The sequence below is a fragment of the Giraffa tippelskirchi genome, chromosome 10 (assembly GCF_054371585.1).
Source record: "Giraffa tippelskirchi isolate mGirTip1 chromosome 10, T2T-mGirTip1v1.2.pri, whole genome shotgun sequence".
Classification (NCBI taxonomy): domain Eukaryota; kingdom Metazoa; phylum Chordata; class Mammalia; order Artiodactyla; family Giraffidae; genus Giraffa; species Giraffa tippelskirchi.
The window spans coordinates 160,539,938-160,566,552 of NC_137284.1; the positions used below are offsets into that span (position 1 = coordinate 160,539,938).

At 48.7% G+C, this 26,615-nt stretch overlaps 1 protein-coding gene across 42 annotated transcripts in view; it reads left to right on the forward strand.

Moving 5' to 3' along the window:
* The window catches only part of UBE3C (ubiquitin protein ligase E3C), a 112,435-nt gene that overhangs the window by 23,887 nt on the left and 61,933 nt on the right, over nt 1–26,615 (forward strand). For 28 of the 42 annotated variants that reach the window (XR_014067105.1, XR_014067101.1, XR_014067102.1 and 25 more), the window contains 9 exons: nt 861–914; nt 4,257–4,331; nt 4,838–4,984; nt 9,667–9,782; nt 14,966–15,123; nt 18,393–18,546; nt 18,963–19,183; nt 19,666–19,823; nt 23,306–23,493. Coding sequence is in view for 34 of the 42 variants with exons in the window: in XM_081535477.1 (XP_081391603.1) it covers nt 861–914; nt 4,257–4,331; nt 4,838–4,984; nt 9,667–9,782; nt 14,966–15,123; nt 18,393–18,546; nt 18,963–19,183; nt 19,666–19,823; nt 23,306–23,493 (1,271 nt within the window). In the remaining 8 variants the exon portion in view is untranslated. Of the gene's footprint in view, nt 1–860; nt 915–4,256; nt 4,332–4,837; nt 4,985–9,666; nt 9,783–11,314; nt 11,491–14,965; nt 15,124–18,392; nt 18,547–18,962; nt 19,184–19,665; nt 19,824–23,305; nt 23,500–26,615 lie in introns of those variants that run through there. The other 14 variants (XR_014067103.1, XR_014067099.1, XR_014067100.1 and 11 more) reach the window with 4 other exon arrangements.

Below are 26,615 nucleotides of genomic sequence, written 5' to 3' on the forward strand. Positions count from 1 at the left end.
TTTCTATAGTGGAAACTATCTGGAGGATTTATTTTTTTGGCTGTAAATTTCGTCAGTGAGAAACTTTTGTTCTACACATTGTGTCCTCCTTCACATGTCAAAGTTGATTTTAATTTGTCTCATTGCTTGCTTACTGACACTATTCTGATGAGCTGTATGTGTTAACAAATTTAATAAGTTTATTAATTTTTCTAATGATTTATATGTTAAGATCGTGGACCTTTAATTTTATTTTGGACTAAATTCACAAAAATAAAATGCCCTTGCAGTATGGACTGAAACTGTTCTGGGGGAGGGGATTGTCTGGAAGTATTTTTATTTGAAACATTTAACTTTCCCGTTTGTTATTTCAGTTCCTTCTGCATATCAAGTAATTTTGGTCAGAATGCAGTTTTACTTATGATGAAAATAATTTTTTAAAACTCTGGTAACAATAAAAAGTTGAGTTTTTCATTGACATTTTCATTGAGATAATTGTACAGTCCCATGCGGAGCTGTTGGAAGCACCGCAGGGAGGCCTTGTGTCAGCCTGGCCTTTTCCCCGGGGCGCGCTCTGCGGAGCTGGGTGTGAGGGCCCAGGCAGGGTGCTGGCAGTGCACTGACCCTACTCAGACCTCCCCAGCTTTACTGAACTAGTGTGTGTGTGTAAAGAAATCAGATTCTATTCTTAGAAAACTACCAACATTAACTCGATTCGTGTCCTGGGCTGGGGGAGGGGCCATTTAACCCCTTGTGCCTTGTGCCAGTTCGATTGGATGATCTCTAGAATTCTGTTGGGTCACAGCATTCTGTAATTTTTGTATGAGAGCATTTTAGAATTTGAAATTACACCCTTCTTTGTCTTTTCTTTTTGTGTTTAGGAAGAAAAGGCTTCCCTTTTACATCGCACTCAGGAGGAAAGAAGAAAGAGAGAGGTGAGCAGTTGGTGACAGTCCCTGTCGACGTGCAGTCTCCACAGCGTTTAGCTAAGCCCTGGTTTTACTGTTTTGTGTACATAGATGTGTGTATGTATATGTGACATAACATGTATTTGTATGTATGTTAAACTTCAGAAACCACTCTGGATTTGTTGATTTTATGGTGGCTCATCTATTCTGGAACCAATGTAGAAAAGATGGGCTAAAAGAGCAGTTTCCAGAGTAGGGGGAGAAAACAGACTTCCAGTTCATCTAGTTGCTTATGGTGTGGCTTCCAGAAGGTGTAGACAGTCTTAGAGTATAATGCTCGTGTTTTACTAAGTAGAAGGAGAAGACTCTGTGAAGGCAGGCCGTCTGCACTATTTGTGTGTTTGTGAAGAAGCTGAATACACAGAAGGAGCTAGGGACCCGTTTTGTTCCGGTCTATTTTACATTTCATCTTCGGAGATAATTTCTTAAAATGGCTTTGCCTTGTGGGCTAATCAGCAGTTGTGGTGTCTGTGTACGGCCTGCTTTTCTGGGTGTTTGAATGAGTCCCCCGTCCCTGCAGTGCACTGAGAGCTCGCTGGGTTCCAGGTCGCGTCCTGCTGGCTGGGGCTAAGACCAGAGAGTGTGCCTGCTGGGCATGGACCGCAGGTATGAGTCAGGGTCCTGCAACGGGGACCCGGAGGGCCCGCTGTGGGTCGGTGTTGAGGGAAGGCGTCTCTGAGCTCGTCAGAGCTGAGTGAATTCCTGGAGGACGGAGCAGAAACACTGTGGGAAGCTGGAACAAGAGCCTTCTGGGTTAGGGAGCCGCAGATGCCCGGACTCTGGGGCAGGATCTCCCCGGCCTCCGGGCTGCTGATGCCCATCCTGGGCCAGGTGGTGCCTTGTTGGGTGCCTGCCCACACGCTGCAGGGCGGTTAGCCCACCCCTGGCCTCTACATTGGTTCCAGAGTAGATGACCCACCATAAAATCAACAAATCCAGAGTGGTTTCTGGTGTTTAACATACATGCAAATACGTGTATGTCACATACACATACATAGGGCCTCTCCAGCAGATGCCGCGACCCTCCCTCCCACTGAGACAACCGCAGCTGTCTCCAGAGAGTCTCCGTGACCCAGGGTTCAAACCCGGGTCTCCTGCATTGCAGGTGGACTGTTTACCGACTGAGCCACCAGGGAAGCCCGTGTCCTGGTTGCTGTATTTGCTCTTTTCTGGAACGGTCTCAGCCAGCCCTCTCTCTCTGTAGTGCTTCCGCTCCATTTCCGCCCTCCTCCCCCTCCAGGACTCCCGTTACAGGTGTAGCCAGCCTCCACGTTGTGTCCTGTGTGTCTCCTCTTCTCTTCAGCATGTTTATCCGTTTGAATACCTGTGCTTGGATTTGGCTAGTCTCTTCTCATCTAACTTCTGGTTTACAAATTATCTCTTTTAGTGATGTCTGATTATTACATATATCCACTGAGTTCTGAATTCCGGTTTTTATTTCAGTTCTAGAATTTTCTTTGATTCTTTTATTTCCCAGTTCTCTTTTAATTTCTTGAACATAATTGTAGATCTTAAAGATGGTGTTTAAACTCCAGTATTTGGAATTCCTGTGGGTTTGTTTGTGTTGTTCGTCCTCTTGATTTTAAATTCTTGTCTTTTGCCTGGTTATTTTGGTTGAAGACGGGGCATCGTATGTTCTAAACAGAATGATGCTTTCGGGTTCTAGAATATGACCTCTTCTTTTTGGAGAGCATTGCATTTGTTTCTGGCAGGCAATAGGGAGAGGGACAATAAATCTCCTTTAACTGATGTGGGGATGAGCTGATTTCAGGCTGACTTTCAGGCCTTGTGAGGATCGGTGTATTTCCGGTGCACCTGCCAGAGAACTGGAGTATCACTGAGACTCCCCCCAGTTAACCACGGAATGAGCAGAGATGAATGTGCTGGAAACGCCTGGGATGGCTTATGAGTTTATCATGAAGCACCGTTAGAGTCGTAGGCGGGTAGACGCCCAGACTTGGTGTGAGCTCAGGGTCTCCCTCGTAGCCTCTCAAGCTCGGAAAGTGCCCTTCTGCAGCCTGACTGTGTTCTCTGACCCCGACTGTGAGTGTATGTGTGCCGTTCACGCCTGTAGGTGGCGTTCAGAGAGGCTGTGAACCGACATCGCGTGCTAAGACAGCACAGGTTTCCGTGTCACACCTGAGTTTGCTTTCTGACTCATAGCTTTTGGCGTCCTTAGTCTTTATGGAGAGTTCAGCCTCTGTGTCTTTAAAACAGGAGTGGTGCTCACCTGTCAGGCCCCTGTGTGAACGCCTGCGCACTGGCTCAGGGCGGCCGCACCGTGGGCCCTCCCACAGTGGCAGCTGCAGGGATTAGAACAATGAGGAATATTGTTCTTGCTCGGTCACTGAAAGTTTTAAAGACAGTCTCAAATTGATAATAATTGGAGTTTTCTGCTTGGAAAGAGAGTGATCTTTAAAATAAATGCTTGTGTTTGTTGTCTGTATTTTTTTTTAATAGTTAAAAGCTTTTTTAAAAATTATTTTTTTATTTTAATTGGAGGCTAATTACCTTACAATATTGTAGTGGTTTTTGCCATACATTGACATGAATCAGCCATGGGTGCACATGTGTTCCCCATCCTGAACCCCCTCCCACCTCCCTCCCCATCCCATCCGTCAGGGTCATCCCAGTTAAAAGCGTTTTTTAAAAAGTCTGACTGCTGGCAGAATTGTAAAATGGTTAGCTGTTTTGGAAAACAGTCCAGCAGTTCCTCAAATATTAATTCTGTGCCTGGGTATACACCCAAGAGAAATGAAAACCTGTGTCCCCACGAAAGTCGGTATGTGAGTGTCCACATCAGCATTATTCATAATAGCCCAGAGTGGAAAGAGCCCAAGTGTCCACCAGCTAGTAAGTGGATAAACGAAGACAGTCGGACAGTGAAGCAGCCATAGAAAGGGGTGAGGTGCTCACACATGATTGGCCGTGGGTGAGGCTTGAGAGCACGGTGCCGGGCGAGCACAGTCAGGCTCAGAAGGCTTCCTGGTACGGTCCCCTTGTATGTAACGTCCAGAGTAGAGAGCTCCATGGAGACTGAGAGTTGATGAGCATTGCCAGGGCAGGGTGGAGGGGTGTGATGGGGCAGACAGTGAGGCGTGACTGACGGCCAGCGGTTCAGGGGTTTCACGGGCCAAGTGATGAAAGTGTTCTGAAAGTAGACAGTGGCATGACTGCACAACTGCGAATGTATTTGAAATTGGTGAATAGTATGTTTCAAAGAGGGGATTTTGTGGTGTGTAGTCTTAACTAATATATGTCATTTTCACTGATTCTGACACAATTGTTCTTCCTCCCAATGTTATGCAGGAAGAAAGGCGAAGATTGAAAAATGCAATAATTATCCAGTCATTTATTCGAGGCTATAGAGACAGAAAACAGCAAGTAAGTTTGCTTTTAAACTGAGAAGGAATTAGAAAGGCATGAGAAAACTTATTTTGAATATAGCATTGGATTCTTAGAGGTGGAATTCATATTCTGTGCATTTTTGTGTGTACTTGTTTAATGAAAGTTAATGTGCAGGAAACAATTCTGTAAAGCAATTATCCTTCAATAAAAATTTTTTTTTAAAAAAGAAAGTTAATGTGGATAATAGTATTTTCCCCAACAAATAATTTTACCAGTTTATATAAAAGTATATGGAGAGATGAGTTTTTTGATGGTTTTTAAATTATGAAATACAAACCTAGGCCAAAGCACGGCTACAGATCACAGTAGACAGAGGTGGTGGTGACCCCTTTAGAGGGTCTGTAGCAGTTACATCCCAGGCTTTACCAGCCGTGACTTCTAAGTGACGTAATCCTAATGGTCAGTTTCCACTCCCAGCTAACCGTGGGCCGCCTTAGGCCGCATGGCCACTGATGCTGTCCTGTGTCTCGGTCTGTTTGCAGTGTTCCATCCAGAGGAGTGCGTTCGACCGCTGTGCAAGCCTGTCCCAGTCCGGCGGCACTTTTCCCCTTGCCAGCGGTCCCAACCTTACCCTCCTGGTGAGGCAGCTTCTGTTTTTTTACAGGCAGAGTGAAGACTCAAAACGTTTGGTGAGTGTTGACTCCATTTTCACTAACCCTTGTGTGCGTGTTTTCCAGCTTCTGGTTTGCTGTCGTGAGACAGCCCCTCCAGCCTGGCTCTCCTTGTGAATTTCGCAGTCGGGGGTGGGTTGTCTTTGTGATCATGTGTTTTCCCTCTTAAAGTTGATACAGACTTTCAGTAGGCTTTTTCTTTTTCCCTTTTATTATGGAAAGTTTCACATATAAGAAACAGCAGGATGCTGTGTTGGGCTGTGCAGTGCGCACCGTTACCCGGGTGCACGGTCCACACCTGGTCCAGCACGGAGCCCGCCTTCGTCTCTGTGACGCCGTCCCCGTGTCGTAGCCTGTAACCCGTGAGTGCCTTAGTGGACGGCTCTGAGCTCTGGGGTCTCTCTCCGAAACACCCAAAGCATAATTGTATAACTTAAAGCATGTGAGATTACCAGTGATGGGGAATGCTGTGTGTTACTGGGGGACGCCCATGGCTGAGTCGGTCCTTTAAAAAGTGGGACTCGTCACTGCATCCAGTTTCCCAGGGAACAGTAGAGATTTCGTGTGTGATCATCAGGTTAGAGAGTGAAGTCTCTCAGTCACGTCCAACTCTTTGTAGCCCCGTGGACCATAGCCCACCAGGCTCCTCCGTCCATGGGATTCGCCAGGCCAGAATCCTGGTGTGGGTTGCCATTCCCTTCTCCAGGGGGTCTTCCCAGCCCAGGGATCGAACCCAGGTCTCCTGCATTGCAGGCAGACACTTTAACCTCTGAGCCACCAGGGAAGTGTTATTAGGTTAAATACACATTTATTCTTAGAAATCTTTATTTATTTGTAATAAAAATTTAAAATTAAAGGGTGAGTCTTCAGTGAAAGATAAGCCTCCCGTGGTCCAGCGTACAACTGGCAGCACCCTTGTGTCACGTGTGGAGATGGAGGGCGCTTCACTTCAGGGCGGGCTCGGGTTCTGACACCTGTTCTGAGCCGGGGTGGGCTGTGGGAGGAGCATCCCGTAGAGCGGGGAAGGTGGCTGCCTTAGACGCACCTTTTCTCCGCCGTGTCTGGAGCAGACGGCCCCTCCCTACCGTGCTCCGAGCTCACAGACTGAAGGGCGGGTGTGGAGCACAGCCGGCAGGGGGTGCGGCAGGGGGTGCGAGAGGGTCGGCAGGATCGAGTGTCTCTCCAGAGCGCCCTTGCCTTTGGAGAGCGGCCCCTGGCTGCTCCGAGGTCCGGTCAGCAGTCCTGCATGGTTTCTAGGTGTGCGGCTGCCCGGTTCCACGGCCCTACGTAGAGTTAGAATATGCCAGCTCCTCAAACCTGGATCATGTGACAAAAACGAGGCAGATGGTTTATTCAGTTTGCAAACAAAAATGCAAGAACAATAAACCAGTCACATAATATGTGGAGGGTAGGTCTCCTGCCCCATCTTCGGGTTCCCTGCTTCCTACGTTAACAGCAGGCATGACACCACTATTGGGAGTTTATTTATTTAAGGTGCTCTGTATAAAACAGCATATATGGCTCTCTCTTCCTCACCTACTCCGTTGACTGATTTTTTATTATTATGACTAAATATGCTCTCTGCTAAAACGGTGTTTTCTTTTGTGTTGTTTTCCTGAACTATTCTGGAGTTAAGTATCATGTCACTTTTATTTCCTCATCTTTGCATCTCTTGAGGGTCAGGTCAGGTCCTCTTCCACCTTCTGCTCAGTCAGGCCACTGATGCTCACGCCGCCCCCGCCCCCCCCCCCCCCCCCCGCGCCGGCCTTCTGCACCCCGGGAGCTTGCTGCACTGTTGGCAGTGGTGCAGTTATCCTGGGAAAGCCCTTGCTTTGTTTCTCTTCAGGTTCAGATCTTCTCTCCTGATCCCGTTCCTTTGTACTTGCTCGGTTTACTCCCTCGTTTTATTGATCCACACCTTCAGTTGCCTTCCTGAGAAAGGACGCCCAAGAGGAAAATCTATGTATCTGAGTTTAGTAAAAACAACAACGAAAAAGTGAGGCAAAGCAGATATTCAGTGTACTTAGAACTTTGGGAATGATGATGTTGGTGCATTTGTCGAGAAATTTGAAAACAGTGTCAAAGTCCAGTCCACTCCAAAAATATATTATACAGCACAGGGAATAAAGCCAGTATTTTATAATGCCTATAAGTGGAGTATAACCTTTGAACGTCTTAATCGTTATGTTGTGCCCATGAAACTTATATGATATCGTCCATCAGTTACGTATGCCTGTGTGCTCAGTCACGTCTGACTCTGGAGACCCCGTGGACCGTGGCCCTCCAGGCTCCTCTGTCTGTGGGATGTTCCAGGCAAGAATACTGGAGTGGGTGGCCATTTCCTCCTCCTGGAACATCAGCTGTGCCTTAATTAAAAAAAACACAAAAACTCAGTCCAAGAAGTGTTAAAGTGCTTTGAGGGTTTCTTTATGTGGTTGAACCATAATTACTTGATTAGTGTATTTATTATTCTTATAGTTCCTACAGTTGCCCATTAGATTGTTACAGTGTTTACTGCACCATCTACTGTTATTTGTTAATGGATTAAGAGATGGGCATACCAGACCACCTGACCTGCCTCCTGAGAAACCTGTATGCAGGTCAGGAAGCAACAGTTATAACTGGACATGGAACAACAGACTATTTCCAAATTGGCAAAGGAGTACGTCAAGGCTGTATGTTGTCACCCTGCTTATTTAACTTATATGCAGAGTACATCATGAGAAACGCTGGCCTGGATGAAGCACAAGCTGGAATCAAGATGGCGGGGAGAAATATCAGTAACCTTAGATATTGATACCAGATGACACCACCCTTAAGGCAGAAAGTGAACAAGAACTAAAGAGCCTTTTGATGAAAGTGAAAGAGGAGAGTGAAAGTCGGCTTAAAACTCACATTCAGAAAACTAAGATCATGGCATCCAGTCCCAAAACTGCATGGCAAATAGGTGGGGAAACAGTGACAGACTTTATTTTTGGGGGCTCTAAAATCCCTGCAGATGGTGACTACAGCCGTGAAATTAAAAGACGCTTGCTCCTTGGAAGGAAAGCTATGACCAACCTTGACAGCATAGTGAAAAACAGAGACATTACTTTGCCAACAAAGGTCAGTCTAGTCAAAGCTATGGTTTTTCCAGTAGTCATGTATGGATGTGAGAGTTGGACTATAAAGAAAGCTGAGCGGCGAAGAATTGATGGTTTTAAACTGTGGTGTTGGAGAAGGCTCTTGAGAATCCCTTGGACTGCAAGGAGATCCAACCAGTCCATCCTAAAGGAAATCAGTTCTGAATATTCATTGGAAGGTCTGATGGTGATGCTGAAGCTCCAATACTTTGGCCACCTGATGCGAAGAGCTGACTCATTGAAAAAGACCCTGATGCTGGGAAAGATTGAAGGCGGGAGGAGAAGGGGACGACAGAGGATGAGATGATTGGGTGGCATCAGAGACTCGATGGACATGAGTTTGAGCAAGCTGCCGGAGCTGGTGATGGACAGGGAGGCCTGGCGTGCTGCAGTCCATGGGGTCGCAAAGAGTGTGACACAACTGAACAACTAAACCAAACTGAACTGAATGGGTAGTATGAATTTTAGAGTGAACTGTCTGTCAGATAGTGCAGAAAACATTTGTGTCACGTTGGTTCCTGAGGAAATATGGACAAGCAGCTCCAAATGCCTTATGATGAGCTTGTGTATAGGCAGATGAACAATTGGGCGGGGTGTCAGAGTTCTTTTCAGCAACTTTGGATCCACTGGGATTTACCAGGCAGAACATTTGTGCTCAGACTTTGATAACATTTCATATCAAGTAAGCTTTACTGTAAAAGGAGAGACTGGGAAGATGACAGGCACATGCGAGAGGCTCTCTTAATTGTAACTGTTTCTGTTGATCAGTGAACAGGTAGCAACAAACATATCCTAGAGAAAGAAAGTCCAGCAGGTTCCTTGTTAGATGTGGTGTTTTCAGTCACTCACGGCAGCGGCGTCCACACTAGTGGGGCTCCTGGGTGGAGCTGCATGGAAGTCTGAGCCCACGCTTGCTGAGCTTGCGGCCCATCACTGGCCGTGTCCAGGATGGTGGGGGTCCGGGCCATCCCCCCAGAGCTCGGACCTTTTCTCCCCTCAGGCGTACTGTGGTATCATTGACAAATCTGTAATTCAGGTGCACGCTGCAGCGGTTTGTGTAAACGTTGTGATGGGATCCCTCCGTCTGGCTGTGACACACCTCTCACCTGACGTGTTGCACACCTGGCCTTTTATCGGGGGTGGGGGGTGTAAGACTGCCTTTTCCCCCAGCGTTTCACGGCACTGGAGGGGGAGAGCGTCCGCAGGAGCCGCGCTGGGGCCGGGGCGGACTGGCGAGGGGGGCCGCCGTCCTTTGTGATTCCGGCTTCAGACTGGGATCCTCAGTGTTTCACTGTGGACTGCTACAGTCTGCAAGTGAACTGTTTCTGTTTCACCTTTATGTGCGTTTTCAAGCACTTCTAGTGTTTAGTAATTTTACTTCACTCTGACGTGCTTTTTAGGGTGGAAAAGTCAGGATGTGCGTATCCTGCTCACTAAAACCTTGACTTAGAAGATGACTTCTTACCACGTTTTTTTTATTTTGATTGTGTCGGCCAATTAAGGAAATTTGGCATGTTATGTAATTATAAAACAGTTAGCTTTTTACGGACTAACGAGTTGTATGTTTTGCTCTTTCAGATATGGATGTATCAGAACCTGATTAAACACAGCACTCTGTTTGTCCAGCAGTTGGAAGGATCTGAGAGACTCACGTGCTTGTTTCAAATAAAGAGGTTGATGAGCCTCTGTTGCAGGTAAACCCGTCGTCCCCAGCTTGGGTGACGTGAAAAGTACTGTTTGTGTTTCAGTGTCTTAGTGGTTTTCCCGTTGTTGGTTTTTTGGGTTTTTTTGAGACTGAAATGTTATGTGTATTAGTTTTTACTCCTGTGATCCTCCCTTTAGAAATTAAAATGTAGTTAAGGATACCTTCCAGGGGATGTTTTCTCCCAAGTGTGGCCTGGAATCACCCTGTGGGACATCAGGCATCTGGTTGCTTGGTGAGTGGATGGGCTGGTGCCGATGGTCCCTGATCCCAGGCCCCAGGGCTGCTGCCCGCAGGTGAAGGGTCAGGCCTTCCATCAGGCTATCCTGACCTGTGTCCTGACTCAGTACAGAGCAGTGAGGGGATGTGAGCAGTAGTACTTGAATGAAAAAGCAAATTAACATCTTCACCATTTTTCTAAAACTTGATGACGTCTGCACCATAGCCAACTTTCAGATGATTCCGAGCCTTTAATATACGTTCAGCTAATTTTCTGGAAGCTGCATGTAGTAAGGTTTATTTAGGATTCCTATCAGAATGAGGCCTGTTAGCTGACTTTTCCAGATCCTGAGCTGCACTAGAGGCAAAGTGGAAAACCCCCAAAGAGAGAATGTGGACGATCGGGCGTCCCAGGAAATCTTTTTTTTTTCCAAACCCCTTTTATTTCTCGAAAAACGTCCTTTGAAAAACACACCGTATGCTTTAATTCGCTGGAGCGGGGGTCTGTGGACCTTCTCTGTAGACGCCTGCATGGCATAGTGGGGTCTGGGTGCAGTGGCCTCTGTTACACACACGGCTTTTCCTCACAAGCCCTCAGAGGTGTCAGGCATGCGCCCCCCAGAGCAGCACAGTCTGGGGCTCTCTTGGCCTGGGGGTTGTAGTTCGTGACACTTAATGTGCTTTTGAAGGTATTCATCCAGCAAGTAATTTTAATAGAGGATATATCCAAATGTAGTTTCTGCTTGTTTTCCCCAACTTTTTGTCTTGGAAAATTTCTAACACGAGGAAAGTGGCAAGAACACCTTATATCCTCCTCCTGGATTCGGGTTCCATTTGCTGCATTTCCTTTCTCTCTGCCTACACGTGCGCAGTACGCCGTTTTCTAAAGCGTGTGGACGGGAGCTGCTGGCAGCATGCTGCTTCACCACTGCCTGTACTTCTCCTGGGAAAGCGCGTCCTGGTAACCCCAGGGCTGCTTTCACGGCGAGGAGAACAAATGGGAATTCTTTGGTATCATGTGATACACTCCCTATTCAGGTTTCCTCACTTATCTCAAAAGCTTTATCTTCTCTGTTTTGATGACCCTAGCATCCGTTTGCTTCGCTGGTTCCTTCATCTCCTCTGTTTCCTTTAAACGGGGTGTCAGGTCTGGAGAACGCTTTTCTCCCCTTGTCCCTCTGCCCTTTGGGGCTGAGGCAGCCTCTGGGGTGGGCGTGGCCCCGTGTGTGGTGGGCGTGGCCCTGTGTTGTGCGGTGTTTGTTTACCAGGATCCTGGCCTGCAGCTGCTCCACCCTGCAGCTCTCCAGACACTGCCCAGTGGTGCTGGCATGGGCCACACTCGATTCAGTATAAACGTGTGTAACCAGACTGCCTGGGAGCAGGGCACGTGAGAGACCTCGCAGCTCACACCACAGACGCGCCCGAAGCATGTCAGCCCTCAGTGAGGCCAGGTGCAGGCCCAGGTTCTCCTCTGTCCTTAGGTACTGCCTTCCCCCTGGGGGTGTTCACGTTTGATCTGTGCTCGATACTGTGGTTATGTCTGCGGAGCATTCAGTGCTGATTTTTCTAATGCTGTTGTTTCTCCAGTGCTGGTTAGTTGGCTTGTTTGTGAAGAAGACCCTGCCTCCTTTCCCTTTGGGCTCGTTTGGCCTCGTGTTGTCTTTCAGCACTTGACGGAGGGAGCTCTTCTCAGAAGCCCCCCATCCCCACCCCATCTTTCAAGCCTCCATGTCTCCTGGGACCACGTTCTTTGGGCTCACTTAATACCTCCCCTGCAAGCCTGAGCTTGGGGCTGTTTTCTCTGAGGAAGCTGGTTCTTTTAGATGAGGAATGAAATTTTAACAAACTAAAATTAAAAGAGTAATTTGTTAGCAACTTCAGTTGTTTTACGTTACCTACCTTGTGCAGGGCACTGAATTTTAGGTGCGTAGGCAAGTTACCAGAGAAGGGGCGTGTGCTGCCTTTTCTTTTAGTCCCCGCGAGAATTCAGGTCAACGGTCTAGAGCAAGAAAAGCGCATAGACAGAGAACCAGGGGCTGGTCCCTGCTGCGAGGGGAGGTGGGGCCTAGGGTGAGCAGGAGAGCTCAGGAACAGCCTGGGGTGCGGTCAGGACAGACCCTTGAGTTGGCAATGCTCAGTGTTAAGTCAAGTCAGGACTCGCATGTGAGCACGTGTCAGTGACTTCACTTAACTGGTTACTCAAGGAGGGAACCAGTAAGATATTCCAGCTGATTCAGGTGAAGCTGCCTCAGGGAGTTTGTATTCGCTGTCTGACAGAGCCCTTTGCGTTGCCGGGAACAGGGGTAATGTGTGTAGCTCTGTGTGGGAAGCATCTGCATTGCTGTCAGTTTTCTCCAGGCACACTCCTGTCTGCAGAGTTGGGGGTGAGCCTGTGGAAGGCGGGGATGGAGGGGACCCAGTGCCTGAGCTGAGCTGGCCACCAGTCTTCCCCCCCATCTCACAGTCTGGCGATTTTTCCCTGCAGTAACGCCGTTGGTCCCTGTGATGAGCGCTGTGATGGAGGGTGAGCACGGGGGTCTGTCTGGCTCGGCTGTAGGGGGAGTTGAGAGGGGAGAAGAGCTCTACATGAGCACGTTTGCGGGAATGCGGGAGGCGGTGGCGTCTGGAGACCGACTTGGAACCTGACGGCCTGCGTGACGAGGACCGCGGGGGAGGGAGGGGGCCCTGGGGTCGGGCCTGGGTGCAGCCAGGATGGCTTACTCATTTTCTCAAGAAACAGCCCACAGCAACGGAGACATGCGAATGACCAGTAAGCACCTGAAAAGGTGCTCACAAAAATCCAGTATCAGACCGCAGTAAAGCATGGTGGTCCGGCTGCTAGAATGGCTGCCACTGAAAGTGTCAGGACCGTGTGTCGTGGGGACGGAACAGCTGGGACTCTCAGCCCTGCCTCTCACGTTGATGGTTCCTTGTGATGTCCAGCTGCCCAAGAGCTTACCCAGGGGAAGTGAGGCAGGTCCGCAAGGCTGCTTTGAATGTTCACAAGAAAAGACTGGAAATGACCCAGGTCCCCACCAGCAGGTGACTAGATAACGGAAACAGGGTGTTTGCGTGCTGTGGGATATACGGCAGTAGGGCCGCCCTGTTAGCATGTGCCGGCTGGGTCTCAGAGGGCTGCTGAGGGAGGACTCTACATGTGCCGGCTGAGTCTCAGAAGGCTGCTGGGGGAGACTCTACATGTGCCGGCTGGGTCTCAGAAGGCTGCTGAGGGGAGACTCTACATACGCCGGCTGGGTCTCAGAGGGCTGCTGAGGGAGGACGCTACATACGCTGGCTGGGTCTCAGAAGGCTGCTGAGGGGAGACTCTACATACGCCGGCTGAGTCTCAGAAGGCTGCTGAGGGGAGACTGTACATGTGCCGGCTGAGTCTCAGAAGGCTGCTGGGGGAGACTCTACATGTGCCGGCTGGGTCTCAGAAGGCTGCTGGGGGAGACTCTACATACGCCAGCTGGGTCTCAGAAGGCTGCTGAGGGAGGACTCTACATACGCCGGCTGAGTCTCAGAAGGCTGCTGGGGGAGACTCTAGACGTTGGTGTATACTTTCTGTGTGATTCCTTCTGTGTAGAACAGTAGAAAGTGCGGACGAGTCTGTAGCGACAGCACTGCCGCGGGGGTGGTGGGGCTGGGGGAGTTGGGGGGAGAATGTACTAGAGGGCCGAGAGGCGGAGCGGAGATGTGCTCAGGGTCTGCGTTGGTGTGGTGTCAGAACTCACTGTGCTTGTTGAGTCACAGCCCCGTGAGCTGCAGCATGCCAGCCTTCCCTGTCCTTCACTGCCTCCCAGAGCTTGCTCAGACCGATGCCCATGGAGTCGGTGATGCCATCCAGCCATCTCATCCTCTCTTGTCCCTCTCTCCTCAGTCTCCCCCAGCATCAGAGTCGTTTCTAATGAGTCAACTCTTCCCATCAGGTGGCCAAAGTATTGGAGCTTCAGCTTTAGCATCAGTCCTTCTGATGAATTTCAAGGTTGATTTCATTTAGGACTGACAGGTTTGATCTCCTAGCATTCCAAGGGAGTCTGAGGAGTCTCCTCCAGCACCACAGTTCAAAAGTGTCAATTCTTTGGTGCTCAGCCTTCTTTATGGTCCAGCTCTCACACCCATACACGACTCCTGGAAAAACCATAGCTTTGATTCTACGGAGCTTTGTTGGCAAAGTAACGTCCCTACTTTTTAATACGCTGTCTAGGTTTGTTACAACTTTCCTTCCAAAGAGCAAGCGTCTTAATTTTGTGGCCACAGTCACTGTCTGTGGTGATTTTTGCACCCAAGAAAATAAAATTTGCCACTGTTTCCACTTTTCTCCCATCTATTTGCCTCAAAGTAATGGGACTAGATGCCATGATCTTAGTTTTTTGGATGAACTCACTGCTTTAGATGAGTACAGATTATCACATGTAAATTATGTCTCCATAAAGTTGATTTTTAAAAAAGACTTTCTCTGAAAATAAAACTTAGTTTTGTAACAGCTAAGCCTTCCTTTCTGCCTGTAATTGCCATAGTGAGATGAGAGTCTTTAGTTAAAATGCTGGGTAACTTAGGACCAGAAGTAGATTAAGCTGTCTTCTTGGGGGATGTTTGGGGCGTGGGAAATCTTGAAGGGGGCATGTTGGAAGGAGCTGGTGGGCGCTGCACGGTCAGAGCCTCCCCCACCGCAGGGTGAGACTGAGTTTCCTTGTCTGCTTCCCCCTCCCTCCTTGATTGTGCATTTTTCCTCTCTCGACCCGGAGCCAGCGTCCTGTGTGGCGCGTCACGAGGACTCAAAGTGTGAGTGACACGGTGCGTGGCTGTTTGCTGAGCCCTGTCTGTTTTGGGGGACGTTGTAAGACTGGAGCAGAGGGGCCCGAGCGCTTCTCGTGCTTGAGTGAGGTGAGTGTGAGGGCCTCTTGGTGGCACTTGCCGTCTAGTGCCTCTGGGACACCTTTTTCACTTTTACAGGTTGCTGCAGAGCTGTAGCGATGACAGTCTGAATGTTGCACTTCCCATGAGGATGCTGGAGGTGTTCTCCTCTGAGGACACTTACTTGCCTGTTTTACAAGATGCTAGCTACGTGGTGTCCGTCATTGAACAAATTTTGCACTACATGATTCAGAATGGTGAGTTGGTGGTGTCAGAACTGAGGGTGGTGCTGTTGTGAGCAGTCTGCAGTGGCCAGGGCACTTTTCAGGGCGGGGACTGCGAGTCTGCTGGCTGGGATGGGACCTTGGGAACAGAGGCCTCGTGTGGGTCACAGATTCTAGCATCTCTCCTCTTCCCTACCCCCCTCAGAATGTGGAAATGTGTCTAATCTCTAACTGTTACTATTGCTTGAAAGTGAAGGAAACTAGGTCACCCCAGGTACAGATACCTGGGCCCTCCATGCTGGGCTGGGCTGGGCTGGGCTGGGCTGCGCTGCCATGGCTAGGCCTGGCGGCCCGGGTACTGGGCGCAGTTAGCCTCCAGCACAGTGACAGCGACCTGGCAAGAGCCTGTCCTAGGAATCAGGTGGTTCCGTAGAGGAGAGGGAGATGCTCAGTGTGTGTGAACTTTCCTACTAAGTCGGTGGCACCTGTCTTCAAGTGACTACACTGTCGAGGGTGCTAACCTCGATCTGAAAGTCCTCTGAGGACGCGTTAGCAACGCCAGCAGAAAGACGAGGAAGTGCATGTGGTTCTTTAGATTTCTCCGACAGCTGAGTGCCGTAAAATAAACCTTCTCAAAGTTTGATTCCAGGGAGTTCCCTGGTGGCCTCGCGGTTAGGACTCAGCACTTTCAGTGCCAAGGACCCTGGTTCAGCCCCTCGCTGGGGAACTGAGCTCCCACAGGCCACATGACGTGGTCAGCAACAGCAGCAAAACTCTGACTTTGTTCTCACAGGTGGGATATCGGACACTGCAGGGCTCCTGGACTCCAGGAGCATTGACGTTAAAAGGGGTGTGTTACTGCTCGTAAAAGGAGCTGTCAAAAGACATTCCAGGAAGCACCAGTTACTGATAAAAACATCATTTTGCTTTTGTTTGCTTGATGGACTGCTCTAGGTTAAATCTAGCTAATTTAATCCTCAAGAGTAAAATTCTAGAAATTAAATTCTTATACATCCAGTAAAAAAAAAAAAAGAAACCCTACTTTGTTGAAAAATTAGGGAAATTACTGAGTTGCTGCTGCTGCTGCTGCTAAGTCGCTTCAGTCGTGTCCGACTCCGTGCGACCCCATAGACGGCAGCCCACCAGGCTCCACCGTCCCTGGGATTCTCCAGGCAAGAATACTGGAGTGGGTTGCCATTTCCTTCTCCAGTGCATGAAAGGGAAAAGTGAAAGTGAAGTCGCTCAGTCGTGTCCGACTCTTAGCGACCCCATGGACTGTAGCCTACCAGGCTCCTCCGTCCATGGGATTTTCCAGGCAAGAGTACTGGAGTGGGATGCCATTGCCTTCTCCATTACTGAGTTAATTAAATGTAAATTGAAAATTGCAGAATTTGATCTTTAAAGAACAAATTTTAAAGTCTACTGTATTGATGTATTATTGTATATGTTGATATTAAGGCTAAGCATTTCATAAAAAGTTTTTACTTTTGCTTTCTAAAAGTGTGAAGAAGATAACTAAGGAATATGCATTATTTTTGAATGTGTCTTGAACTAAGCAACGCTTCAAAATCTTACACAGAAAGTGCTGCTTCCAGCATCTTCCGTGGCATAGCTATGTTTCATCTTTTTTGATAAATTACTTCCAGACGTTACCAGTCTATAACATTTTAACACCTTGTTTATTCATAAGTTTGTGTTGTTATCGTACTCCATGTTGACGTAACCTGAAGCTTTTAACAGTTGTAGCTAAACTACTCCTTAATAGGCTGTTCACGCTGTCAGTCGGTTCAGTATACACATGTGATGTTGATATAATAACGTGATACTTCAGAATTCTTCTTGACATGTTTAGAATTTTTTTGATGTATTTGATTTTTCAGGTTTTTTAAAAAAATTTATTCTCTGACCGTGGTGGGTCTTGGTTGCCGAGCGGCTTTCTCCGGTCGCAGCGAGTGGGGGCTGCTCCAGCTACTTGGGTCCTTGGGCTTCACGTTACAGTGGCTGCCTTGGTTGTGGCTCCCAGGCCCTAGAGCGCAGGCCTGATAGTTGTGGCTCATGGGCTTAGTTGCTCCCTGGCATGTGGGGTCTGTGCGGACCAGGCATCAAACCTGTGTCTCCTGCATTGGCAGGTGGATCCTTAACCACTGCACCACCAGGGAGGTCCCTGCACTTTCAGTTTTATAGCAGAAGAGCTTTCCCTGTCTTGCTGAGTGTTGCTGGTAAGCAGTGTCTGTGAGGTTAGGGTTGGGGTGGTCACAGAGCAGGTCTAGTGGTGCCCTGCGGGGACGCCCTGTTTAGCGGCCGAACCTCAGGTGGCAGAGTGGGGAGCCTCCAACAGCTGGGCAGTGTGTTCGTGCGTGCTTACAGTGGTGAGGTGCTCACACACTACAGCTGGAGATGCGCTTCCCACCGCAGGAGAGGGCGCGGCCCCGCAGGGCTGGTGGCCTGGGCTCTTAGAGGTGGCAGAGGAGCCTGTCCACAGCTTAGGTGGGCCGCGCCTGTGCTTCTGCTTTACACAGGTCGCCTGTAAAACACGTGAGCCTCTCGGTGCCCACACTGTAGTCTCCAGGGGGATCCTTTCCTTTAAAGGGAACTTGAGTCCCTGGAGGAACGGCTGGGAGATGAGCAGGAGGGACCCGGACGTCTTTGTCTGGTCAGAAGGCAGAGGCACTCACCTGCGCAAGCCCGCTGGCCAGAGTCCAGGGGCGGGGTGACAGCCAGGAGCACAGCGCTGTGGACGGAGTCTGCTCAGGGCCTGCAGTCCTGGGTCAGCGTGATGGTCTCTACAACGACACCACGGCGTGGTTACTTGGAGGATGCCTAGGAGACAGCTTTTGAAAATCCCATTGTGGGCTTTTTACTTGGATCCTGATTCAGGCAAACTAGTTTAAAACAACTTTATAAGATGGTTGGAGACTTGATCACTGATAGGTATTTCTGGTATTAAGGAATTGCTATTAATTTCTTTTAAGAAAATAGAATTCTTGTATGTTGTGCTGAAAGAATTATATCTTGGGTTGGTTCCAAATGAAAAGTGGTGTAGGTGATTGGCTGTAATTGATTGTTGTTGGTGCTGAGCAGTGGATTCGTGGAGTTTACACATCACTTCAAACTACTTGGGAACCAAAAGGTTTACTTGATAAAAACTTGAAAGAAAAACTAACCTGAATTTGGACCTATGGAGATTTATAAAGAGCAGTTAAAAATTGCCAAGTGTTTTCCCCTTGTAAAAAAAAGAGGGGGGTATTGATATCTTAGTACAAATTGATGCAACTTATAAATATGTTTTTCTTTTCTTTTAGGGTATTATAGATCTCTCTATTTGTTAATTAACAGCAAGCTTCCATCAAGTATTGAATATTCTGATTTATCTCGAGTTCCTATAGCAAAAATTTTGCTAGAGAATGTTTTAAAACCATTGCACTTTACTTACAACTCCTGTCCAGAAGGTGCAAGGTGAGAATGGAATCAATTTATTGATTTTGTAATTTTGCAAGATCTGTATCTAACAATAACTTTGACACAGGATGCTATCTTAAATATAGACTTAAAAGTCAATTTTGCTTCATTAGTGTGACTCGGTTTAAAGAAAAATGTACTTTTTCTGTCTGGCCCGCACCCAGCATAAATTTACAGTTCTGGTGACCTGGTTATTTTCCTGCTTTCTAGTAGCTGTCAGGAGATAGAAAAACATAGCAAAGTTTGTTTGTTTTGTTTAATAGGAATGATACAGCATTAAGTTCAGGGTGCTCAAGTTAATCTGGAAAACTTAACATTGACGAAAAGGTTATTTCGTGAACAGTGGTTTTAATCAGTGATTTTGTGAGCAGCGTGTTTTGATTTTATTACGAGCTTCCGTTTTTCTTCATTAGGCAACAGGTTTTTACAGCCTTCACGAAGGAGGTCCTAGCGGCCCCCTTCACGGAGCAGATCTTCCACTTCGTCATTCCTGCCCTGGCAGACGCACGGACCGCCTTCCCCTACGAGCCCTTCCTGACTGCGCTGCTGTCCCTCGAGGGCAGGCGCTCCAGCACCAGTGGGGGAGCGGCTTGGCTCTTCTACTTCGTTTTAACTGTTGGTGACAATTATTTGGGTATGAAGCCTAGGGTGTCCTGCTGAGCTCACGCAGAGGCGGCATGGGTAGACAGGAGCAGGGGGCAGGGTGCACGGCCCGGGGATCCCTTGTCAGCACGGCCTCTGGGGCAGGAGCTCCTGGGAAGAGTGCGTTTGCCTGAGGGCTGTGGCCTGGCCAGTGTCCCTGGGCACAGTGTCCAGGCAGGATAAAAAGTCTGGTTTAACAGGGCCACGCAGATTAAAAAGAACGTTTGAGGGTTGAATGGGCCGATTTCTCTGAGTGTGGGGCTGTTTTTCCCCATTTATGCTAAACTGCTGGGTTGCCTGTTGGAGCCTTTGGGTATCTTCCGCTAATATATTTGAATGCACACATCTGCACATGAAATATTAGAAATGTAACGATAAGCCCTGGTCAGAAATCCCTCTCGGAGTTCAGGAGGAACCATCACCTGAGTTTCCTGGTCCCTCACCCCTGACTGACGGCGGTGACTGTCTCACCAGGCGCACTCTCCGAGGAGGGGCTGCTGGTGTACCTGCGCGTCCTCCAGGCCTTCCTTTCCCAGCTACCCGTCTCACCCGCCAGCGCCAGCTGCCAGGATTCAGCCAGCGACTCTGACGAAGAGGAGGGGGGAGACACGGACAGGCAGCCAAGTGCCCCGGTAAGCCCCGCCCTGCGGCTGGCCACACCGCGCTCTGCACGGGCGTCTGCGGCCCCTTCAGCGCTGCGTCTGTCCTACCTCTGGTGAGACAAGCCGCGTGTCAGGCGTTCTCGGCAGAGCGTTCAGTCACAGGGATGGGGGCCCTCGCCCGCACTGCCCTGCGCTCTCCATGCCTTCTCCTTACACCCACACACAGATGTGTGGGCACACGCAGATTTGCGTTTGCTCTTTCAGTATAAAATAGGATCACAGTGTATATCAGTTTAGTTTATTGTTCCATCGCTAAGTTGTGTCTGACTCTTTGCAGCTCCATGGACTGCAGCATGCCAGGCTTCCCTGTCCTTCACCATCTCCCAGAGTTTGCTCAGATTCATGTCCATTGAGTCGGTGATGCTATCTAACCATCTCATCCTCTGTCACCCCCTTCTCCCTTTGCCTTCAATCTTTCCCAGAAGCAGGGTCTTTTCCAACATGGAGACATGCAGTTTTATGTTTGGTCTTTCAGTGCAAAGTAGGGCTGCTCTGTGTATCAGTTTAATTATTACTCAGGACACCACTCTTTGAGTGAAGCTATTGGGTTAGAAGGTTAAGCCCCTGTTTACAGGAAGAACACTTCCTGTGTGCCAGGCACTATTCTACTCTTTTGTTTTTAAGAATTTTTAAAAATAACAGCTTGATTGAGATAGATTTATCTATTTGGCTTTTGTCTTTTGTGGTTTTTTTGCCTCATGGCATGTGGATCTTGTGGGATCTTAGTTCCCCGACCAGGAATCGAACCTCTGCCTTCTGCAGTGGAAGTACAGAGTTCTAACCACTAAACCACCAGGAAAGTCCCAGAACGAGCCCATTTAAACTAATACACTATTCAGTGACTTTTCAGTGTATGAACATAACTAGGCACCTGTCACCACTAAGTCTAGAACGTCTTCATCACTCCACAGAGAAGCTCCAGTCAGGCCCTTTCCTCCTCCTCCCCAGCCCCTAAAAGAAAAGCAAGCTCAGGTTTCCTCTTAACTGTCTCTTGAACACTGCAGAACATCTTTTGTCTATTTCCACAGGTTTTATAGATGATAAACATTATGATTTACTTTAAAATTCATATATGTACATTGTCACATTTTATCTCCAAGTTCCCCTTCTCCCACTTCTAACCTAGCACTGTTTTCTGTGTGTTTTCAAGGACTAAAAAGCTCTATGTCACACACACGCTGTTTGTCTTACCTAAGTGGTATGGTCTGCCACTGATGTCTTTTTCTCTTAATTACACGACTGCAGTGCCTTGAGGTGTGGGTGTACTAGGTTTAAGGGTTTTGTTGTTGTTGATAGAACATGTCTCCTTTGGTGATGCCAAGTCTAGTGCCAGGAAAATACACTTGAGAATATGCTGGGGGGGGGGTTTGGGGGGTGGAGTGGAAGGGCTCAGAGGCTCCCTTAGCAGAGAGGATGCCGGCCCAGCAGGAGGATGGGCGACAGCCGGTGTGGCCAGGGCAGGGCTCGTTACAAAGGGCAAAACAGAGGGTTTGGTGGGTGCTGCAACTCTTGCCACATCTTGTCACAACTCAGATGCAAAAAAGAGTGAATTGTATGGTCAAAAAAAAGTAAGATCTGATAGATGAAAAGTAGATAAAACCCCTGTTTTCAGAAGACAGTTTGTTTATACTTATCTTTTAGAGGCTCTGTGACATTTAAATATCCGTGTAGGCATACCTCATTTTCTTACACTTCTCAGATACTCTGTTTTTTATACGTTAAAGGTTTTTGGCAATTTTGTGTTGTCAAATGATGGTGAGCATTCTTAGCAATAAAACGTTTTTAAGTTAAGGTAGGTGCATTGTTTTATTAGACATTGCCATCACATTATGCACTTAATAGGCTACAATAGAGAATAAACCAGTTTTCACATGCACTGGTAAACCAGGAGATTGATATGACTCACTTTATTTCGATATTCGCTTTGTTGTCGTGATCTGGAGCCACGCCTGCGGTATCTCCAGTGTGTGCCACTGCACAGGGTAGTTTGTGCCTAAGTGGTGAAGGAGGAGAGTGAGAAAGCTGGCTTAAAACTTAACCTTCAAAAAACGAAGATCATGGCACCTGGCCCCATCACCGCATGGCAAGTAGATGGGGAAAAAGTGGAAACAGTGACAGATTTTGTTTTCTTGGGCTCCGAAATCACTGCAGACAGTGACTGCAGCTACGAAATTAAGATGCTTGCTCCTTGGAAGAAAAGCTCTGACAAACAGAGCATACTGAAGAGCCGAGACACCAGTTTGTTGAGAGGTCGCTGGTCGAAGCTGTGGTTTCCCAGGTGGTCATACACGGATGTGAGGGTTGGACCAGAAAGAAGGCTGAGCGCCGAAGAATTGATGCTTTTCAACTGTGGTGTTGGAGAGGACTCTAGAGAGTCCCTTGGACTGAAGGAGATCCAACCAGCTATTTCTAAAGGAAATCAGTCCCGAGTATTCACTGGAAGGACTGATGGTGAAGCTGAAGCTCCAATACTTTGGAAGAGCCGACTTGTTGGAAAAGACCCTGATGCTGGCAAGGATTGAAGGCAAAAGGAGAAGGGGACGACAGAGGATGAGATGGTTGGATGGCATCACCGACTGAATGGACATGAGTTTGAGCGAGCTCTGGGAGATAGTGAAGGACAGGGAAGCCTGACATGCTGCAGTCCATGAGGTTGCAAAGAGTCCGACGTGATTGAGTGACTGAACAGCAACAACAAAGTGAAGATGTGTATGTACGAGGTGCATCTCTCATACAGTGTTTTATTTGGTCAGTTGTTATAGATGACATAAATTACATTCATCCAGGTTTCCAAACAGTACAGACAGCAATACCCAAAGTTTAGTCATATTTTATTTACTCATGTATATATTACATGTGCATACACATATGAGAGAAGTGTATCTTTCATTAGTATAGCAGATAAGTAAGCTTGGTTGAGTATTAGCTCAGATTTTAGTCTGTGTGTCAGATAGTCTAGAGAAGTTAGGATAGAAAATAACAGCTTTGTGTATTTGTTGTGATTTTTTTTTAAGTTTTTAAATATTTGCTGAAACTGTAATATCTCAAGTAATTTAAAGTGGAAATTTTGCCGGATGATAATACGTTTTCACACAGGTGTGCACGGTCTGGAGCAGCCTGAACACTGTGGAGTGAACTTTGCTCTCCGTGTGAGGACGGGAGCTCCGTCAGTCCCCCAGCAGCAGCAGCAGCAGCTGCGTGCCTGAGTCCCTGCTCCGCAGACACAGTGGGGCCCGCTGCGGGGGGTGCCTTCGGGTCTGCAGGGGACGTGGGAGCCCTTCGGTGCTCGACTTAGCAGAGACGCTGATGTTGTTTGTCGTGATGTGGATAACCTTTAGATAATGCCTCTCTTATATTTTCATTCACAGAAAAATAGGGTTTTACGCATCTCGGTAGTGTGGAGCCGAGTTCTGACAGGACATGGTAACCGAGTAGTCCCTCTGGCCTTTCAGGAGGACGGGCGGCTGTCGGTGCTGTACATCGCCGAGGAGTGTCTGAAGAAGCTGGACACAAAGCAGCAGACCAGCGCCCTGCTGAACCTGGTGTGGAGGGACTCGGCCGGCGAGGAGGCCTTCACGCTGATGGCGGCCGTCTGCCACACCCTCATGGTGCAGCACCGCGTCATGGTGCCCCGGGCCAGGCGAGTGTGCGGCCTCTTCGCCCTTAGCGCCGCCTCGAGCTTCCTTCCCGTGGTGGTGGGGGGCTCAGACCTGCCTGGTGCCCTGTGCGCGAGCCAGCGGGTGCTTTTCTCTTCGGGCTGTGTCCTGGCTCGTTCCGTCAGATTGCCCGTGACCTGAGAAATCCTTTTGTTTTCCAAAGCATTGAAGCAAACTTTTGAGGGACAAAACATGGAGGTTTAAATGTGGCCAGTGGATGTGACGCTAACTTTCAGCTCCCCTCTCTCTGTGTTTTGAGTGATAGCCGAACAGTTTCCTAGACTTCAGCAGACGCATGCTCAGGGCAGCACGTGAGAGTGGACGCGGACGTGGCGGCTCCCCCGGGAGCTGAGGGCCACCCGCTGCGGGGCGCGTGGGGGCGTCCATCTCTGGTGACCCGGCAGAGCTCCCTCTTCTCGTGAAGTGCTGTTCTTGGGCTAGGAAAGCATTCTGCACACGAACTGTGTGCAGGGAACACTTGGCCGCAGCTGCCTTGCAAACAGTCATGCAGCCAGCTAATTAGGTGCTATCTTGGCTCGCTGGTGTTTATTACCGTCTGGGGAAGTGAGGCATCGTGAGGCAGTGAGCCCTGGGTGCGTTGATTAGCTCGCTGGGCTAATCGCATCAGAGCAGGATGTGGGATCTGAGGACCTGCCGCCCAGGCAGGCCTCTGGTTTATTGGAGCTCAAAGTCCATTGCTCTGGGCAGTAACGACTGGACTTAACGTATTACTGCCCTGGCCTGAGGTTTACTAGGGGACCGCTTCCAAAAGGTGTTTAATGGGAGAGGACCTTTATACATAGCCTGGATTTTATGAGTACAGCACCTGTTTCCTCTAAGAAAGTACTCTAGGAATTTTATTTATGGTTTAAATATATTAGGTTCTGAGTATTTAGAGTGTTTTTCATAGCTCGTAAAAGGGCAAATAGGCTTATTTTAGCTGTTGTAGATGTTAACTGCTTTCGGCTTTTTATGAAGGTATTTAAAAGATGATTAGTAAAGTCAAGGGTGATGACTCACTCTCAGCTCCTCCCAGGCTCATAGTAGTCCCTCTTAATTTCAGGGCTGGGATTTGTGGCTTTAGCTTCTGTTTAATGTTGATCGTCGGGAAGTCAGAAGGAATTTGGAGGCCCTTTCTACATTGATATGGGAAGCTTTCTAAGATACATGTTTAAGTGAAAAAAAGAAGTTTCAGAACAATGAGTAATAATGTTTTGTGTCTTAAAGGTGGGAAAAGGTAGAATGTGTATTTGCCTAAAGAAACCTGGAAGCATTCACAAGAAATTCACAGGAAGTGATTAATCACGTGTCTGGTTTGGTGGGGGTGGGGGGGGGCGGAAAGAGTGGACTTTGAACTGTATGGTTTTTAACAGGGTTTTGGGGTTTGAATTATGTGAATTATTTTAATTTTTAAAGATTAAGTAAATGAACCTCCATCTCCTTTTATGAAAGTCTGTAGATCTTACCATTGAACTTGGAAATGTGAATAAATTTTTGAATTTAAAAATTGTTCTTCTTCCGGAAAACATATTCACACATTCACTCACTTTGAATGTGAGTAGGTGTTCACTGGTTGTGCTGGGGGTGAGGAGAAGGCCGGCTCTCTCCCAGAGTCTCGAGAACGGAGCCTTGCACGTGGATGCTTCACAGCCACTGAGGACAGCTGCTGGCAGGCGCTCAGCCTTGCCCCTGGCCGACTTGCCTCTGGCTTTGCGGGCAGGGGTCTGGTGTTTTACTGGTGGGTTCGTGCTGCTGGAGGCTGTCCATGATGCAGGAGGGCCCGCTCGCTGCCCCCCGTCTCCCTGGCGCCGTGTGCAGCGGCAGGGCCCCCTGAGCCCGACCTCCCCCCCGCCGCGTCCCTGTCCTTGGGGCCCAAGTGCCCTGTCCTCCTGGGCTGCTCCTCGCTGCCTTCTGCAGGGTCTTGGTCTGTGTTTCAGTGTTTCTTCAGCCTTCGCCTTCTCTTTGTGCTCAGCTTCTTAGCTGCTTTCTGCTTGGTGCATTCTCTGGGGGTCCCGTCCACGCAAATGGCTTCCCCTGCTTTCCTGAGCCCCAGACTCGACTTCAGCTGCTTCGCTGGGGCCGTCCTCTCCTTTCACAGTGCCTGAGGTGGAGCTCAGCATCTTCCCCCAATCCTGGGGGTCACGCTGGGGCTGCAGTGTCCTGAGGGCGGCCACTCGTGAAGCGTGGCCCCTTCGCTTCCCCGGGCACATCAGCCACGTTGCAGGTGCTCATTGGTCACGTGGGGCAGGCAGCCCCACGTGGACCAGCTCCTCATCACAGACGGTTGTGCTGGGCAGTGCTGCCCGGGCATTTAGGCTGAGATTCGTGCCTGTCTCAGTGATTGCCTGTGTGCGTTCCGTCCCCGTGGTGTGAGTGCTGCAAACTTCGTGCCACGTGTTACCAGACTGAATTGTCAAAAGACGACCCTCACCATTTCGTCGTCTTGCTTAAACATCTACTGTGAATCCTTCTGTTCAGGAAGACGTCCCGTCCCTTTGCTGACTGTTGTGCGGTGTCCTTTCCTCTCTGGTTCTGTTTCTTGCTGTGGAAGACACTGTCCCTGCCTCAGCCAGGCTTCATTGCTTTCATTTGGTTGCTTTTTTCTGTGCCTCCAAGGGGTTTCACACCTTTGCCTGCCCTAGTGTCTGTCCAAAGAGCACCTGCTGCCTCCCTGTCTTTTCCTGGCTGCCTTGTCCATCAGAGCCCTGCAGAGGTTGTCATCTTTCAGAAACCCTCCTGGTTTATATCCTGAGATTTCACCTGTGATTACAGCTCCCAGTGAAATTTTCATTTTACTGTATGGTCTCCCTTTCAGAGAGCTGATTTTAAGGAGTTTGGGTTTACGCTTCAGGTGAGCAGAAGAGCATATTCTTGGGGGCTCTTTTGTTTCATTAACATCTAAAGACTTTGAAATGGAATTTTAAAGATAGTGTTTTAAGGATCATGGCTTCTCTGGTAGCTCAGATAGTGAAGAATGTGCCTGCAATGCTGGAGACCCAGGTTCGATCCCTGGGTCTAGATGATCCCCTGGAGAAGGAAATGGCAACCCACTCCAGTAATCTTGCCTGGAGAATCCCATGAATGGAGGAGCCTGACGGGCTTGGGG